General features: G+C 48.6%; 3 protein-coding genes across 5 annotated transcripts; 2 read left to right on the top strand and 1 right to left on the bottom strand.

The window, feature by feature from the left end:
* Positions 1 to 6: 6 nt before the first annotated feature.
* LOC132694170 (DDIT3 upstream open reading frame protein) lies at positions 7 to 3,427 on the top strand. Of its 2 annotated transcripts, none has more exons than XM_060657170.3 (3): positions 7 to 214; positions 2,495 to 2,542; positions 3,272 to 3,427. In XM_060657170.3, exons 1-2 carry the CDS (start codon positions 152 to 154, stop codon positions 2,534 to 2,536), a joined length of 105 nt encoding a protein of 34 aa, XP_060513153.1. In that variant the 5' UTR covers positions 7 to 151; the 3' UTR covers positions 2,537 to 2,542; positions 3,272 to 3,427. The 2 variants fall into 2 exon arrangements, with proteins under 2 accessions (XP_060513153.1, XP_060513154.1); XM_060657171.3 differs by lacking the exon at positions 3,272 to 3,427 and adding an exon at positions 3,166 to 3,265 and having other exon boundaries at positions 145 to 214.
* On the top strand, positions 3,292 to 4,110 carry DDIT3 (DNA damage inducible transcript 3). The gene is made up of 2 exons (XM_060657169.1): positions 3,292 to 3,426; positions 3,523 to 4,110. Exons 1-2 carry the CDS (start codon positions 3,292 to 3,294, stop codon positions 3,889 to 3,891), a joined length of 504 nt encoding a protein of 167 aa, XP_060513152.1. The 3' UTR covers positions 3,892 to 4,110.
* Positions 4,051 to 17,590, bottom strand: MARS1 (methionyl-tRNA synthetase 1). Of its 2 annotated transcripts, XM_060657165.3 has the most exons (22): positions 17,361 to 17,590; positions 16,441 to 16,531; positions 16,203 to 16,281; positions 15,990 to 16,124; positions 15,570 to 15,645; positions 15,145 to 15,317; positions 14,860 to 14,966; positions 12,858 to 12,974; positions 12,517 to 12,720; positions 11,539 to 11,740; positions 9,252 to 9,326; positions 7,898 to 8,068; positions 7,633 to 7,728; positions 7,377 to 7,494; positions 6,796 to 7,009; positions 5,871 to 6,002; positions 5,658 to 5,762; positions 5,400 to 5,586; positions 4,713 to 4,784; positions 4,549 to 4,572; positions 4,369 to 4,461; positions 4,051 to 4,272 (listed from the first exon to the last, which is right to left on the bottom strand). In XM_060657165.3, exons 1-22 carry the CDS (start codon positions 17,467 to 17,469, stop codon positions 4,126 to 4,128), a joined length of 2,727 nt encoding a protein of 908 aa, XP_060513148.1. In that variant the 5' UTR covers positions 17,470 to 17,590; the 3' UTR covers positions 4,051 to 4,125. The 2 variants fall into 2 exon arrangements, with proteins under 2 accessions (XP_060513148.1, XP_060513149.1); XM_060657166.3 differs by lacking the exon at positions 4,549 to 4,572 and having other exon boundaries at positions 17,361 to 17,587.
* Between the last annotated feature and the right edge of the window lie 7 nt (positions 17,591 to 17,597).

The following is a 17,597-nucleotide window of genomic DNA, read 5'->3' as shown; positions in this document are numbered from 1 at the left end:
GTAAGGGATGAGGCGGGGTCGGCACCGGCGTGCCGCGCCCTGATTGGTAAGCTTCTGGATCCGCCCCTGAGAGGAGGGCAAGGCCTTATTAAAAGATCGGCGCTCCCAGCTACCGAGGTCAGAGGCTTGAGTCTAAGGCACAGAGCATATCATGTTGAAGATGAGCGGGTGGCAGCAGCAAAGCCAAAATCAGAGCCGGAACCTGAGGAGAGAGGCGAGTACTGATCCCTTATCTACCCTTTACCTTCCGAAATTCGGGAACACCAGTTGTCCCCTCCGAGTCAGGCATTTGTTTTTAGGATGTGGCCCCACCCCCTCCTCGATGAAATTAGTGACAGTCCGAGGGAGGGATGGGGAGAATCCTTTATTCGGGAGTGGTGCTTGCAGACCTCTCTTCCTTCGGACGATAGCGTCACCCCACCCCTGCCCGGAGCGTGGGCCCTGCTCTGTGCTCTTGGTCGAAGGGGTCTGGATGCCCTCGGGAGATTTATTTTATGTTGCTGACCCCCGGCCTCTTTAGGCCTGTACGGTGGGAGGCGAGGCAGCAGGACACTCCCCCACGCTAAGACGCCTGGGTGACCATGGCTCACGCCTCTGCCACCGCCTTACGGTCAGCAGCACTACCCCTACCCCACCCCCAATCCTTCTCAGCCCCAGCGTCTCAGGGCCAGAGTGGCCACGTCGGTAGCCGGCGCTCCTGGATCCTCCACAGGATAGCCATTCCGCGCCCTAACAGAAAATTGAACCTTAAGGAAACTGACTCAAGGCTTTTGGGAGGAGGGGTACCGATGGACAACAGGGATTGGAGATAGGTTTTCACATTCCCCCAGAAGTCTCTGGGCCTCCCGCACAAGAGAGCATCCTGGACCTCTTAAGTGTGGGAAGCCATTTGGGACCTCTCCAGTATACTGTCTTTCCCCTGAGATTGGTCCCTGCCTCTTTCCCTCTGTCCTGTCTCCATACTAATCTCTGTGTAACCATTGCATCAGGCCAGCCCCCTGTTTGGCTCTGCAGCCCTCTGGCCTGGGGCTCCACTGCTGATGAAAGCTGCAGCCCACACACTGGAAGGCAAGGAGGGTTCCCCAGGGAGGACAGCCCTGAAGAGAAACACTCTGGGTGATATTGCACCTCCAGTCCCCAGGGACAGGCAGCTACTGCTCTGCCTCTGGGCTTCCTCCTCCCTTCCCTGTGAGAGACTGGGAAGAATTTATCCACTCATTCCTAACAAATATTTAACACATACCTGCTACATGCCATGCATTTTGGGGCCCAGATATATCCGTGAACAAGAAAAAAAAAATCTCTGCTCTCACAGAGCTGATATTTCAGTGGGAAAAGGCATACCACAAACATATGTTAAGTGCCATGGAGAAAACTAAAGCATGGAAAAGTAGAGAATGCTCAGGGTGGGGGGGTTAGTTTTACATTGGGTGGTTAGGGATTCTCTCACTGAAGTGACTTCTAAATGTAAGATCTAAAAAGAGGCAAGGCAGTAAGCCAGGCAAATATGTGGAAGGAAGAGCTTTCCAGAAGAACAGCAAGAACAGAGGTCCTAAGGTGGGAGCATGCAGTCTCTTTGTGGGACAGGAAGCCAGTTTGGCTGGACTAGAGTGAGCAAGAGGGAGAGTGGCCAATTAGAAATCCAGGGCAGGGAAGGAACAGATGGTATGGGGCCTTTTTAGCCATTTTAAAGACCTTCGCCTTTCATATTCATGAAATTGGAAGTCATTGGGGGGTTTTGAGCAGGATGACAGCACCTGGCTTAAGTTTTAAAGGGCTCACTCTGGCTGCCTATAGTGAACAGACTTGGGGAGGGGTAGCAAGGACAGAAACTGGGAGACCTGCAGTAATCCAACAGAGATAACAGTAACTTGGTCTGGATTGGAAACAATGGAGTTGGTGAGAAATATTTAGATTCCGGGATTTTGAAGAATGAGTTAAAAATTTTTGCTGGTGGTTTGAATTGTGGGGTGTGAGAGAGGAATCAAGGACGATTCTGAGGTTTTTGGTTTAAGCAAGTAGAGATGCCATTTACTGAGATGGGGAAGACCATGGAAGGGAAAGGTGAGCAGGGATTTGTCTTTGGACATATAAAAGTCTGAGATGCCTTTTAGACATCCAAAAGGAGATTCAGGTAAGCAGTTAAATAGCACAGTTGGAGATCTCATTAGAGGTCCAGACTGGAAATGTGCATTTGGAGGATGTCAGTGTGGGAATGGAATTAGGAGAATACCACTTGATTTGTTCCTTACCCTGGCAGGTTTGAATTTAGAGAAAGTAGAGTTGGCCGTGACTTTTCTATTATGTAATCAGGACTACTAATGTCAGCAACTAAAAATAAAGGCTGTCTTCTGTCCTTGGAAATGGCTGCAGGGACCATTGACTGTACCCTGTAAGACAGGAAATGAGGAAACACCAATAGGAGGCTGGAGATAAAAGAAGCTACCTCTCTCCCTTCCAAAAAATGACTAACATCTGTCTTTGATCCCTACAGTGTTCCAGAAGGAAGTGTATCTTCATACATCACCATACCTGAGAGCAGGTAAACTTAACCAACCTTTCCCAAAACCAATTCCTAAGAGGTGCTGCTTAGGGTCACTGTACTGGGAGTCCTAACAAGTTATGAAAGCACCTAAAGAAGACAGGAGAGGAGGGTTTGAATCTGAGCAAACATTTGCTGACAGGCTAAATCCATCCTCCTGGCCTTCCCCTAACTAGGTGACCAAATCACTATTCTTAGAGCATGTCCTAATTGAAAGCTGGCTGAGTGAGCAGTCAGTCCCAACAAAGATAATTGGTTTGTCTTACCAAACCTCAGTCCCCATCAAGGTTAGACTCACCCAAAGGACTCCCCACACAGGAGGAGAAAGGAACACAGATGGTCTGATAATTGCCCCTGGAAACTACCAACAAGTTCCCCCAGGGAGGCGGAGGACTTTTACTAGGATCGCCTAAGAATGTATATTCCAGATCCTTGCTTCTTCATATGCTGGGCAAAAGCAAGGAAGGAACGTCAGTATAGACCAATTGGAAAACTTTTTAAAGGGCCAACCAGTAAATATTTTGAATGTCGAGGTCTCCGCTGTCGTAACATGAAAGCAGCCATAAGCAATATGTAAGTAAATGGATGTAGTTATGTTCCAATAAATCTTTATCTGCAAACAGGTAGCAGGCCAGTTTGCCGTCCTGGGGTATAGACTGTTTAACTGCTTTGTGGAGCTTATTCCACTCCTACCCCTGACCTCCACATCCTGAGTATGTACTTTTCCAGAGCCTGATCAAACTGCAGAGATGGCAGCCGAGTCATTGCCTTTTTCCTTCGGGACACTGTCCAGCTGGGAGCTGGAAGCCTGGTATGAGGACCTGCAGGAGGTGCTGTCCTCAGATGAAAATGGGGCTACCTATGTTTCACCCCCTGGAAACGAGGTGAGAATGCTAGGCCTGAAGCTGGAGGGTGGTGGGAGGGTCTTGCCCTTCCCTTCTTAACTAATATCTATTCTATCTTTCCTCATTCCCTTGAAGGAAGAATCAAAAACTTTTACCACTCTTGACCCTGCCTCTCTGGCTTGGCTAACTGAGGAGCCAGGACCAGCAGAGGTCACGAACACCTCCCAGAGCCCTCGCTCTCCTGATTCCATTCAGAGCTCCCTGGCTCAGGAGGAAGAAGAGGAAGACCAAGAAAGACCCAGGAAGCGGAAACAGAGTGGCCAGTCCCTAGCTGGAGCTGGAAAGCAACGCATGAAGGAGAAAGAACAACAGAATGAGAGAAAAGTGGCACAGCTAGCTGAAGAGAATGAACGGCTCAAGCAGGAAATCGAGCGCCTGACCAGGGAAGTGGAGGCGACTCGCCGAGCTCTGATTGACCGAATGGTTAATCTGCACAAAGCGTGAACGGTTGGAACCATCACTTCCCCCCTCAGGCTATTACCTACCTTTCGTGGAAGTGGCTGCTGACCATCTTCTCATCAGTGCCAAATGATGTGACCCTCGACCCCATCTATTCAGTAGGGGGAAAGCTTGGGGTAGACAACAGGAAAGGGTCTCAGCATGTATATAGAGATTGTACATTTATTTATTACTGTCCATATCCATTAAAGTGACTTCCTATGAGCCACGCTCTCACTTTCACTTTTTCTTCTTGCCTTTAGGGGTTTCGAGGGGTTTCCCCTCAGCTAGAGCCAACTGTTTCTTCAGATCCAAGAGTTTAGCCACCTCTGCGGCAACCTGGTTCTTGTCTGCTTTTTGTGCTTTTAGTTCTCGCACAATGTTGCCCTAAAAGGAGAGCAGGTGGGGAAAGAACAGTGAGACCAGAAGGAACCTATTTAGGATTCAGCTTGTCCAGTCTCCCACAGGGTTTAGGCTGCGTACCTGTTTGGTCACTTCATCTGTCAGCACTTGTATCTGCTGTGGTCCAGCTGTTGCCATAGCCTCTACAACTGCTGGCTTGGGGGGTGCTTTTGCCTAGAGAACAACAACAAAGTTATCACCTGCTCAATAAATATCCCTCGACCTCAAGCTTTACAGAACATCTCAGAGGAATGGGATTACCTTTAACTCCAAGGACTCTTCCAGCTAAGACAGGAAAGAAAAACTATAAGTAAGGAAGCAGCAGGGTCAAAAGGTGGAAAGAGTAATGAGTGAGGACTACTCGGGGACAAGGAGAGGACACCATGGCTCTTGCTGGGTGACAGCACAGTCTTTAGCTTTCTCACCTGGCCCCCGCCAAAGCGCTGTCTCAAACTTTCAATCTGGTCATTTTCCAATTTTTGGAATAAGGGACTGACCTGTGAAGAGAGGTACGTAATCATTCACTGATTACGTATAAACGCTACCAGATTACAGAGGATTCTCTAAGAGGCCTAGAGGGCCTCTCTAATCCATCACTGATACTCAGGAGCTCTAAATGTTACAGAAGAAACAAATGAGCATGTACCTGCTGATTTCAATAAAGAATCCAGAAAAAGCACTGCCATTCACTAGGAAAGCCCAAAATATTAATAAAGTCCAAGACTATTTAAACTCTTTAAGGATGCCAGATTGACACAAGGGTGTACAGGTGAACTTTATCCCTCCTGTTAGCATTATGGAGACCAGGTGACCATGGTGTTTCTTCAAACATCTACTCTACATGGACTGTATACCAATTAGTTTTACATGCCAGGTACTGGGTTCTGGCACGAAGAACAATGATGATATGTGGGCTACAGATAACATGGAGCTCTTGAGCTGATACTTTATATCAGAAACAAGCCTGAGTGCGGAGTGGGGAGGAGTGGGGAGGGGGTTCAGAGAACAGCTGTAAGAGGCCTATGTCCAAAGTTCTCTGACCCCTCCCCAAAGGCTGCATAGCAAAGGTAGGGGTTTTAAGAGGCTGGCTTCTCCAGCCCTGAGAGACCTACCGTGCCAATCTGGTGTCCTGCTGGTAAGGTACATAGGAAGTTTGTGAGGAGGATGCTGCAAGCTGGAGCTGGAAGCTGCAGCTGGGCCTGGATGGTGGCACTAACCGTGGGCATGTAAGGCTGGAGCATGACGGACAGCAAGGCAGCTATATTCACCGCCAAGCCTGTCACTGTCCCCGCCCGCTGCCTGGGGAAGAGATATTAGTCAGAATTTCCAGAAGGACCCAGCCTATCCCCCACGTTATTCCACAAACTTACCTGTCAGCCTCGCTGCCTTTAATCCGCTTCCAAGGCTCATTCACCTGAATGTATTGGTTGCCATGGCGAGAGATGGTGAGGATACTGCGTAAGGCCTCCCGGATCCTGGGAAGGGAGGAGGCAAACTGAAGTGGAAAGTCCCAGAGGGACCAGTATGGGGCTCTCAACATGCCAGCAGATTACTGAGATGAGGCAGAGGTGCAGGTTACTTACCGAACCTTCTCTAGCAGCTGGTGATAGTGCTGGAGCTCCAGAGTGACATGGGCCAGCAGGCGCCGATCATCAGGAGTAAGCACCATCTCGGGGACACAGCCCCCAAAAAACTTAGACACAAACATTCCAGCTCTTCATGGGAGTAAGGAAGGAGAAGGAAGAGAAAAGGAATTACTGCCCAATGTCCTTGTAGAAATTTGACCTGATTTTCATAATTCTCCATTCTCTCAGAATTGACACCTCCTGGCAGCCCTCAAGGCAAAGCTTAAAAATTCATTCCTTGGGGCATCTGGGTGGCTCAGTCGGTTAGGCGTCCATCTCTTGATTTCGGCTCGGACCATGATCTCACAGTTTGGAGACTGAGCCCCGCTTGGGGCTCTGAGCTCACTGTGGAACCTGTTTAAGATTCTCTCTCTCCTTCTGCCCCTCGCCCCCCTCAAAAAAAGAAAAAAAAATGTCTTGTTCTCTCTCTCCCCTAAGAACCTGATAAAGTCAAGCAACCTCATTTTATTTTTAAGAAATCAATACTCAGAATAACCAAGTTGAAATCTGTTACTTGCTATCCAATACTCTAGTAGAGACTATCTGTGAAGTGCAGTTAACAACCAAATCTGAAAGGATGGGTAGCCACAGAGTATACTTCTTTAGATTGCGGAATAGCTGAGACAGAGACCAATCATGGAATGTGAGCCTAAAGTAACAAAAACCCCAAAAAGTACGGCAAACATCTCCTACCCCTACCCTAAGATAACCCCCTTCTTTAGCCAAATTTTTCCAATGATCTGTAAGTACACTTTTTTGCTGGGAGAAAACACATTTCCAATGTCTCCTACCGAGTGCAGCAGAGCTAGCCAGCGCCCCACCCCACCCCCAGCTCATCTGCTGACTCTGACCGACCCCCCCCCCCCCCCCCACTGAGTCCCACCTGTTGATGAAGTTGCCCAGGTTGTTAAGCAGTTCAGAATTATTCTTGAGCAACATGTCTGTCCAGGAGAAGGCACTGTCCTGGCCCTCAGGCCGAATGTATAGCAGATAGAAGCGCCAGATGTCAGCAGGGATCCCTGTGTCCTGGGCCATGTCACCAAACACTCCTACACCCCGGCTCTTGGAGAATTTCCCATCCTCGTAATTCAGGTACTCTGGACAGAGGAGAATGAGAACCATCTGTTCAAATCGCACCTTTCCCTCTCTGACCCACTAACTCTTCTCTCCTCTCCCTCAACCTCAATTGTGAATGACTAGTTACACTTCTCCTTGAATAGCTGGCCTGCACAGAACTTGGAGATCTCTTCCTCTCCATTCTACTTTTTCCCCTTCGCTTCTACCCATTACAAAATTTTAGCTTCAGACTTCTGCTTTCTTCTGGGTTGAGTTCTCATCTTCTAAGTATTCCTATTTCATCTCAACTCCTAACTCAAGATCTAGAACCTCTCCAAGATCTTCTTCCAAATACTGCCTCAGCCCTCATTCCCTAGCAACATCCCCATCTTCAGTTTTCCAGGGTACCTGTAGCAATGAGGTGGTTGACCAAGGTATAGTTGTCCTCAGCTCCTAAGGCTGAACAAGGAAAGACTAAGCCGTGGAAGGGAACATTGTCTTTGGCCATGAACTGATAAAGGTTCACCTACAAAATACAGTTGGGAGACAAAGCTCCTGAGACCGTCTTCAAAGGCCCAAGAAAGACCAGGTACCCAATTCTAACCACCTCAACACACATATGCACACACCCTCCCCATAGACAGGCTAACCAAGAGCTGCTCACTTGTTCTGGGTTCTTCCACCATCTCTCCCACTGGTCTGTATAATTGGCTGTGATGGACACATAGCCAATAGTGGCATCAAACCAGACATAGAATACCTGAAGGGCCAGGAGGAGAGAGATACAATAGGATGAACGAACACTGGAAAACTTCCCTAACCCAGTCTCTGACTGAAGCAAGACATAATCAACAGTCTATTCTGCTAGTCCAGGGTCTCAAACCCAAGGCAGAATAATATGACATATGAACAAAGCATAGGCTTTTTACCTTGTCCTCAAAACCTTCTAAGGGTACAGGGGTTCCCCATTTGAGGTCTCGGGTTATGCAGCGGGGCTTGAGGCCATCTCGAAGCCAAGAACGAATGATGAACCGGGCATTGGGTGTCCAGTCACTGCCAGGCAATGTCTTCCCCAACCATTCCTCCAGTCGTTTTTCCAGCTGAGATGGCAGAGAAAGAGGGCTGATTTAGGACAGTCTCATACATGGTTCGCATGAAGATAAACAGGTATGACCTCTCTGGAGTAGTCTGGCAATATACAATTAAAAGACTCGTGACTGTGACATAGCAATTCCACTGCTAGGAATTATTTCAATAGAAATACACATAAGCATATGGATACGTATATAAAGAAGTACACTGTTCATCATAGCAAAAAAATTGAAACTAACTCCCACGGTTCAGTAGAGTTATGGAAATATGATATATCATTACAATGAAATACTTGCAAGGCCATTAAAGAGGGAGTTAGATCCGCATGTACTGACGTGTAAAGACCTCTGAGATATATTAAATGAAGCAAACTGCAAAACAACAATATACAATCCTATCATAATAAAAATAAGTAACAACACACAGAAGCTCAGACAAAATTTTGAAGGAAAATATGTATCAGTGCTTTATTCTCAGATGGAATTATGGAGAACACATCTAGTTTTGTACCGTATTTCTACCTGAAATTTTAGAAATAAGCTTATTTCACTTTTGTAAGCAGAAAAACAGATAAATCCGTTGGAAGGGATGGTTTATGTGATTTACCCACATAAATACCATAGCTTCTGAAGCCTGACGACACAGTCTATTGGTGAGGCTATGGGGAAATAGGCACACACTTTGCTGGCAGGAAGGCAGAATGGAACGATTTTGTGTATACTCCCACAGACTGCTTATAAGCTGCAAGGGGGGAAATGTTAATTGTACAATGGAGACACTGAATAACATCTTGACCAGACAAAATCAACATCACCAATGAGGGGGAGATGGCTATCAGGTGCCTCCGGAAAGGACACGATATCATTTATATAGTATTACAACTGAGGACGCAGAACCTGAATTTATTTCATCATGGCAAAATAGCCAAATCCAAAATGAGGAATAGTCTACTTGGGGTGGGGAGGTGATTAGAGACTGCAGTCTTAAAAACTGTTAATGTCATAAAAGACAAAGGCTGAGGAACTGTTTCAGATAAAAGGAAACCAAAGAGAGAAAAACTAAATGGAATACATGATCCTGAACTAGATTCCATACTAAAGGAAAAATTATGCTGTAAAGGATATTACTGGAAAACTGACAAAACTGAAATATGGATGGGAGATCCATAGCTTGAGGGAAAGGCCCACTTACCTTAGGCAGGTCCAGGAACAGGTGCTGAGAGGATTTCACCACAGGGCACGACCGGCAGACTTTACACTGAGGCTTCTGTGAAGGGAAATTGAAGGGAAGGCGTGATGCAAGGTGGGATAATCAGGATCTGGACCACAGGCCAGGGGGAGCTGTGCAGGCAAGGCGTGAGGCACAAAGGGATGAGCTCCCCAGTCTGCCATCTCACTTAGCTCCATGCTTACTTGGCCTTCTGAGAAATTGAAGACTCAAGTTTACACAGCATAACATTGGTTACTGAGAGTTTCACGACTCTGTCCTATCACTCCAAAGAACAGGAAAAAACAGGGGCGACTGCCTGGCTCGGTCAGCAGAGCACGCAACTCCTAATCTCAGGGTTGTGAATTCAAGCCCCACGGTGGGTGTAGAGATTACTTAAAAATAAAATCTAGGGGTGCCTGGGCGGCTCAGTCGGTTGAGCGTCCGACTTTGGCTCAGGTCATGATCTCACGGTTCGTGAGTTTGAGACCCGTGTCGGGCTCTGTGCTGACAGCTCAGGGCCTGGAGCCTGCTTCAGAGTCTGTGTCTGCCCCTCCCCTGCTCACACTCTGTCTCTCAAAAATAAATAAAGATTTTTAAAAAATTAAAAATCAACCAATCAATAAAATCTTTAATAAATAAATAAATAAGGAAAAAGCATTCTCTGAGCACAGGCTAGGTAGAGAGCACTGCACTGTATGCAGCTGTGTGAGGGAAAGAAGGGGCACAGATACACAGTTCCTCTCCCTGAGGAAGTTACAATCAAGTTAGGGAGTGCGGACCTTTCCAAAGCAAAATGTCAAGAAATATTTGTGGCACAAACTAACTATGCAAACACTGGTGAGTGATGATTAGAGGACTAAACAGTCAGGTGGGGCTAATCAATGAAAGCTTCCTAGTGAGGTTAGAACTGAGCTTTCGACTCTTTTCTTGTCTGAGTACACTCCACGCCCAACGTGGGGCCTGAACTCGTGACCCTGAGACTTTGCATGCTCTACCAACTGAGCCAGCTAGGCGTCCCGATCTGGGCTTCTAAAGGTGAGCCATTAGAACTCTCTCAGGACCTCTGTCCTGAGCTCTACACGCCTATCTGCAGCCGCCTACCTACCACTTCTACATGGGTGTTTAACAGGCACCGCAAACTGGACAAACCCAACAGTCTCACTGCCCTCCACCGGAACTCCTGCCCTTCAACCAAGCCTGCCCACGTTTGTAGATGGCACTACTGTCTACCAAAGCTGCTCAAGCCAAAAACTTCCAAGTCATCGTTTCCTTGACTTCCCCTCACCCAGAATTCATCTATCCAGTACAGTCTACCTCCAAAACCTATCTCGAATCCTTTTTTTCTCCCCATTTCTGCTGTTACTAACCTAAACCAACCTACCAGCATCCCATTTCTGAGTTACCATTCTGGCCTCCAAACCGGTCTCCCCACTTTCTCTCTTGCTTCCCTCCCATCCATTTTCCAAGGAGCAGCCTACCATTCAGCTCCCACATGGCTTACCCGGCCCTGGTAATCTGGTCACCGCTGACCTCTCTGACCCCCCCTTAATCCCCCTTCCCTGTCACTGTGCTACAGCTACACTGGCCTTCTCCATTCTGCCTTTTCAGCTGCTTGCTGCCTTGTGCCTTTGCATTTCCTGCTCGTTCTGCCTGGAACACTCTCAACCCCTCATCGCCCAGCTTGCTCCTTTTCATTCTTCAGTTAAACTCTCAGTTCAGGAGTGTTACCTCGTCTGAGAGGTCTTCCCCGATCACCTGGCTAAAATCTTTACCCAGAGGCCACTGTCACATCCTCCTGGCAGTTTATCATGTACTTGTCCCTAGTGCTGGTCTCCTCCCTGCACTACACAAAGATCTGTCTTACTCAGTGCTACATCCCCAGCAGTTCCCAGTGACCACCCTATCACAAGAGCTCAAAACACAGGGGTTGTATAAATAAATGAATAAACTAACACATGAGTAAACGTGGAGAAAAGAACACGTGTTTACAGAAGAGAGAAAGAACTACACACATGCAGATCAGGTGATCTGAAGCAGGAACAAAGGTAGGGAAGCATACACTCATCCTGTCTCTTCCCTAGCACAATGCTCAGCATGTAGTAAATGCTCAGTAAACGTCCAATGAACCAAACAATGAGCTGGGGCAAAAAGAGACACCGACGAAAGGTCCTGAATGCTAAAATAAAAATCCTGAATGGGACAAGCCTGGGAATCCCTGAATAATACAGACTGTCTCCCCTTCTGGGCTTCCATGAGACCCTCCTCTCACCTTGAGCTCAATGGCATTGATGAGCTTGCCACACTTGTCACACTGGTCACCTCGGGCCTCTTCGTAGCCACAGAAGGGACACACACCTTCCACAAAGCGGTCAGCCAGGAAGCGGGCGCAGTGCTCACACCGCAGCTGCTCCACAGTATCTTGGAACACAAAACCTCGGGTCAACAACCGCTGGAAGATGTCCTGAGTGATTCTGGCAAAGTGAATCAGGGACAGGGGAGGGCCGGATCAGAGGAAGTCAGAGGAAGTGGTGCACCCCTCCGTCCTGTCACTGCACCCAGGCCCCAAATCAGTCCCAGTGCCGAAGAAATCGGGCAGAAGGCCCCTCAAGGCCAAGGCCATCTAGTCAATTTCAGGGAGTTTTACTGGATGAGCCCAGACCCCTCATATATCCCTTACTCCCCACACAGTCCCTCCCTCAACACTTCCGAACTTATGTTTGTCAAATATAAACTTAACAGTTTTGTGCTCTTTGCTAACAAAAATCTCTAAAAGGATAGGACTATACTCTTTTTCGATATGTCCTGAAGTGAAAATTAATCAGTCCAACTGCTAAACTGCTGAACACTATTAAGCTACCGACCTGTCTACTATACAGTTTTTGTAAGGATGCGTGTCAGGCAGAGGAAGAATGAGTATATTTGCTATAAACCAACATAGGAGTGGAAGGGAAGGTCCTAAAACTCAACAGCAGCCAGGGAAGAGCAGAGAGGCGGCAGAGGGAAGGCAGAAACTTCCTTTAAGCCTAAGTCCTATCTCTTCCCATCCTTGGCTGCTTCTTCAGCCCTGGTCAGGCCTCTTCAACCACTGAATCCCCACGCTTGGGATACATTTCAGGGCAATATTCAGATCCTAAGTTTGAGAGGGATGCCTAAACAGCACTTCCGGTTCCTTCAGTCTCCAGGATATTTTCATTGCCCCCAGCCCCAGTATCCACCTTCTATTTCTGCCTGATTAGAGGAAACCTACTTGGTCTGCTGTGGAGTGGTGGTACGACCAAAAATATCAAATGAGATATTAAACCAGCGATAGATGTTGGCATGGATGGCGTGGTACTTGTCACAGATCTCCTGGGGGGTCAGGCCCTCCTCCATAGCCTTGGTCTCTGTCGCTGTACCATACTCATCTGTCCCACACAGATAGAGGGTGTTCCACTGGCGGAGGCGGGAGTACCTGGAAGGGGATATGGGGATTACAGGGGCCCCGTCCCAGACCCTCCCATGTCCCCAGGATCCTCTCTACTCGAGGCATTCTATTCGCTTGGGCCCACTGCTCCCTTAGGAGGTCCCTTCCCCTGCAGCTGGCTCCACCTGGCAAAGACATCAGCACTGAGCACGCAACCAATGATGTTTCCAAGGTGGGGGACATTGTTGACGTAAGGGAGGGCACTGGTGATGAGCACATTCCTTTCCCCAGCCACAGGCAACCTAGTAGGGAAGGAGGAAAAGAACAGTTCATGGGGGAGAAGCAAGGGTCAAGAGGGACCAACAGGGCACAGAACACCCACACGGATCTGTTCTATTGTCACAGACTCAGGTACATCTGAAGTCTTCCCCACACGAACCCACAGCATCATGAATTCCCCCAAAAGCCACAAGACCCCCTACAGTTGCAAGTGTAGGGCCCTGCCACAGTGAGCAAGCCCAGGTACTGCTCTTAAAGAGCTGCATTCCACACTGACCTCTGTCCGCCTTTACTATCATAACTGCTTCTTTTCCAGCCGCTCATTCTCAGGCTCCAACTTGCTGGGTATCGACAAAACTTTCTCTGGCTCTGTCAACCACTACACCCCCCAGACTTCGACACTACCCAAGCATCCCTTCTCAGCACTGTCGTGTCCTCTCCTACCCAGGTGTCATGGAAGCATTACCTCCAGTCACTGTCTGAAATGCTCACAGCCTGCCACCCCATCTTCATGTCTTCCCAAGTTCTCCCATACCCCCTACTCTCCCGTCCCTAACTCATGTCAGTTATTTCCTTGCAGCCCTACTCAAATCAGCAGGCATCAGCTACTGCCTTCATAGCCACCCTCCCCCCACACTATTTCAGGTGCATGCTTAGTCGTGGCACGTAATCTGCTGTCTGAAGTCATTCAATCCACTCCTCTCTATGCTTCATCACCTGATAGCTCAGCTGCACACATTGGGTACCCACCCCCCCTCCTTGGCACTGACCCCTCACCAGGGCTCCTTTCACCTTTCCAACCATTCTCAACCTATACTCCCTGGCTCCCACTTTTACCATGTCCTTCAACTTTGGGCATCCTGAGAACTCAGGATTCCCACGGTTTCTTTCCTATTTTTTTTTTTTTTTAAGTAGGCTCCACGCCCAACATGGGGCTTGAACTCACGACCCCGAGATCAAGAGTTGAACACTCTACTGAGCATTGAACGCTCTGACTGAGCCAGCCAGGCGCCCCTTGGATTCCCATGGTTTCCACTATTAACAAAGACTCAAATGATTCCTCTGGTTAACCTCACCCTTTCTTCCCAGCTGATATACACATCCAGTTAGATGTTGCAACTACTTCCCAGAAAGTTTTATAGCTCATTTCCTTAAGAAAAAAAAACAAAAACAAAAACAAAAACAAAACCCTGATTTCTCTTGCAGTCATTGACTTTGCTCCCTATTAACTGCATACCATAATTTTCTCTGAAATCCCACTTAGAAATCAACTCCTTCGGGGAAGCCTTCCTTCAAGACAACCACCTTCCGCCCCGTCATCCTTGTATCCCAAGCCCCTAAGCACTATAAACACACTGTGTGCTGCTCCTCATTGTGTCAGTGTGACTTCTCTCTCATTATGAGTGTGCTTACTACTGTAGCAAACATAAAGGTGAGTATGTCTGGGGCTCTACCCTCAGGGGGGTTGCATTCTATTATGTAACTGGTGACTGGTTACATTCTCTTATGTAACTGGTAACTGGATCAGTGCAGCGAGAGGTACAAAGTGCCAAAGGAAAAGATGACCATTAAAGAGGCCAGCAAAGGGGACCTGGCAAACAGATATTGGCTCTATCGGTAATCTCCCTTTAAGAAACCAAGCCCCACTCGGGGTGCCTAGGTGGCTCTGCCGGTTAAGCATCTGACTTCAGCTCAGATCACGATCTTGTGGTCCGTGAGTTCAAGCTCCGCATCGGGCTCTGTGCTGACAGCTCGGAGGCTGGAGCCTGCTTCGGATTCTGTGTCTCCCTCTCTCTCTACCCCTCTCCCACTCATGCTCTGTCTCTCCCTCTCTCTCCAAAATAAACATTAAAAAAAAAAAAAAAAAGTAAGAAAGAAACCAAGCCCCACTCATCTGTGCCTACTCACACAGGATTCTGCTGTGGCCGAAGTGGGGGTAAGCTTCCCAGGCCCTTCTCCCAAGCAGTTACAGCCATGGCAATCTCCTCCTCAGACAGAGTAGCCAGTTCTTCCTCCTGTAAAGAGTGGATACAATCCCTCACCAGGTGAGGGGGCCCAAAGACTAAAGAAACTCCTTCCTTGCTCTCCAACAAAGGAAAGAGTTAATAATGGCCATGGTCAAAGTCCCTCTCCAAGCCACCTCCACCCCCAAGTACTGAAGCTCTGTGGGGACCCCACTGCTCTGTTCCAAACCTCAGGCTCATTGCTGACAGCCCTCCCCTCAAAGGAGCTAGGGAGGGGCTGCTTTTGGAGGTAGGGCCGGAGGGCCAGGACACCCTGCTGCTTCAGCACAGTCTCTGCAGCTCTCTGACATGGCTCCTGAGAACTCAGTGTCTGGAACCAGCTGTGCAGGGCACCCAACTCTTCTGTGGAGAAGGGAGAAAAAAAGGGAATCAATCAGCAAGACCCGGAATGGAGAGGCAAAGGTGGACCTCCTCCCTCTCTTCAGGAAGTTTCTCCAGTTATCTTCCCCAGTTCCCTCAGCCATCTTTCTGCTATGGCTGCCCTGTCAAGCTATGCCTCAAAGCGGATCCTCAGTATTTTATTGCCCATTCTGTACTCCCTACACCAACCTCCTGGGTTGGGGCTGGGCGTGAAGTGATATGCACAGTTCTCACCAGGGAGGTAGGCTGGGTCTTGAAGTAATGGGTATAGCGCTCCCCACAAAACAATGTCAGCTAGAGATTCCGTCTCCTTCGTTGAGAAAAGAAAAAGGTCCACAGGTAAAATACTCAGTTTCTTCCCAAGGTATACAATAACGTCTAACATTCCCTAAGCACTTTGTGACTACGCATCAAGCACTCTGTTAAGCACTTTAAGTTACCTCACTTAATCCTCACAATAATCCAATGAGGTGGCTACTAACATTACCCCATTTCAAAGATGAGGAAAAACTGAGGATTAGAGAGTCTGGTGATTTTTCTAGGTTACACTGCTAACAAGGGGCAGTGCTAGGTTTTGCACTCTGGATATAGCCTTCCTTCTTAATTCTTTTATCATACAGCTTTCCCTGATCCCTATCTCAAAGCCCAACTCACCCCAGCCAGGAAAGGACAGCTCCGACGACTCAAGCTGTGGTCAATGTGTGTCAGGGCTCTCCGGACTGGGCCAAGAACATCTTCCCCCTTCTTGCCTTGGACCACTAAATAGTACAGGGCAGCAGACAAGGCTGGCTAAAATGTGGGAGAGGCAGGTCAGGATGGGTATGTAGAGCAAGGGCCTGCCTGCCACCCCCCATATCTCAGTCCCACCTGCAGTTCTGTAGCTTCCCACTCCAGCCACTGGTTGGTGAGGTCATCTTGCTCCCAGCCAGATAACAAAAAGAAGTATCTGCCCAGAGAGAGCGACAGAAGGTAGAACTAGAAAGGCCCATCTGTCCAGCCCATTTCTCACCCCATAGTGAAACAGTGGTGGCAAATAAAGTCACACAGGGGACAGTAAGCCCCGACTTTATTCAGCCACCTTCCTGCCTTAAGGACCGATACTGACCGGCAGATTGCACTAGTGGAGAAGAGGTAGTTGCCACTATCCAGTTGTAAAACAGGGACCTTAGGCCGGGTCAGGAACGGGACCACACACTCTGATGCAGAAGAGAAAAATGAGTGAAAAAAACAAGGAAAAGAAAAAAAAAAAAAACTCCGTCAACTTAGATGGACAACTTCGCATTGTTCAGGGAAAAGGGGGGAAAAGACACTGGAAAGTTTTCTGGATAGGACCACTGAAAGGGGGTGGGTCCTGAATGAGCTGGACAGACTAGCAGGTGTTCAGCTGGGACCGCCAGCTGGAGGCAACAGATGGGCATTGCAGAGGGGTGGTGGTATTGGGACAGTGCTGCAGCCAAACACTGGAACAACGGACAGTAACTGAGAATGATCTAAGAGAAGAGCGGGAGAACAAAATTAAGAGAACTGGGAAAACTGACAAGAGAACCGCTATTAAGAGTCGCCCAAACAGATGGCTGGGAAGAGGTAAAACGAAGGAGTCCGTGTGTTTGTTGTCTGCGTATTTTAGGAGAGGAGAGCAAGGTCTCCTAAAAATGACAAAGGGGTGCCTGAGGGGTTGTGATGAATAACTAGAGAGGATGTGGGGGATGGGAGATGCCTGATAAGTGCGGGAGAAAGTTGGAATGGGGAAGAGGTTCACTTGAGTGACGCTGGGTACTGGGAGAAGAAGGGGGGAGACTAGAGGTGAGGAAAGGGGTATACTGAAAGTAATCGAGGGAAGCGACTAATGAAAGACGTGACTGGGAGAAGAGAAGTGGGCTGACCGAGGATAATGGGGGAGGAGGCTGACGGGAGTGCGTGATGGGGGATGGAGGTTTGGGGAAGACAACTGCTGGATGGGTGTTGGGTGTGTTTCGGTTCCGCCCCCCTCATCCACCGCCCACCAGCACCAGCCAGTCCGACTACCTTCGGGGCCTACGGTGCTGATAAGCAGCTCCTCTCTGCCCTGGGCCCTGCCCGCGGCGGCCAGCACGGGTAAGCTCCCCGGGGCGCCCTCGCTCACGAACAGTCTCATTTCGCCGTGAATCCCACGCTGATGCAACCGGAACCGGCCTCCGGCCTGCGGGTTGAGCGTCCACCGCGACGCACGCCGGGAAATGAAGTTCTGAACCGAGGCATTCCCTGCACGCCGCTCACAGAAAG

The sequence above is a fragment of the Panthera onca genome, chromosome B4 (assembly GCF_046562875.1).
Source record: "Panthera onca isolate mPanOnc1 chromosome B4, mPanOnc1 haplotype 2, whole genome shotgun sequence".
Lineage (NCBI taxonomy): Eukaryota > Metazoa > Chordata > Mammalia > Carnivora > Felidae > Panthera > Panthera onca.
The sequence above is the reverse complement of the archived record's forward strand: the minus strand, read 5'-3'. Positions and strand labels throughout refer to the sequence as shown.

What these genes read in the sequence shown, in the direction of transcription:
- LOC132694170 (XM_060657170.3), top strand. Translation starts at nt 152, where the DNA reads ATGTTGAAGATGAGCGGGTGGCAGCAGCAAAGCCAAAATCAGAGCCGG. An exon ending in GCCGGAACCTGAGGAGAGAG is followed by an intron (nt 215 to 2,494) that starts GCGAGTACTGAT and finishes TGATCCCTACAG; the next exon opens with TGTTCCAGAAGGAAGTGTAT.
- DDIT3 (XM_060657169.1), top strand. Translation starts at nt 3,292, where the DNA reads ATGGCAGCCGAGTCATTGCCTTTTTCCTTCGGGACACTGTCCAGCTGG. An exon ending in TTTCACCCCCTGGAAACGAG is followed by an intron (nt 3,427 to 3,522) that starts GTGAGAATGCTA and finishes ATTCCCTTGAAG; the next exon opens with GAAGAATCAAAAACTTTTAC.
- MARS1 (XM_060657165.3), bottom strand. Translation starts at nt 17,469, where the DNA reads ATGAGACTGTTCGTGAGCGAGGGCGCCCCGGGGAGCTTACCCGTGCTG. An exon ending in CGGCCACAGCAGAATCCTGT is followed by an intron (nt 12,975 to 14,859) that starts GTGAGTAGGCAC and finishes CTTCCCTACTAG; the next exon opens with GTTGCCTGTGGCTGGGGAAA. An exon ending in AGTGCTGATGTCTTTGCCAG is followed by an intron (nt 12,721 to 12,857) that starts GTGGAGCCAGCT and finishes ATCCCCTTCCAG; the next exon opens with GTACTCCCGCCTCCGCCAGT.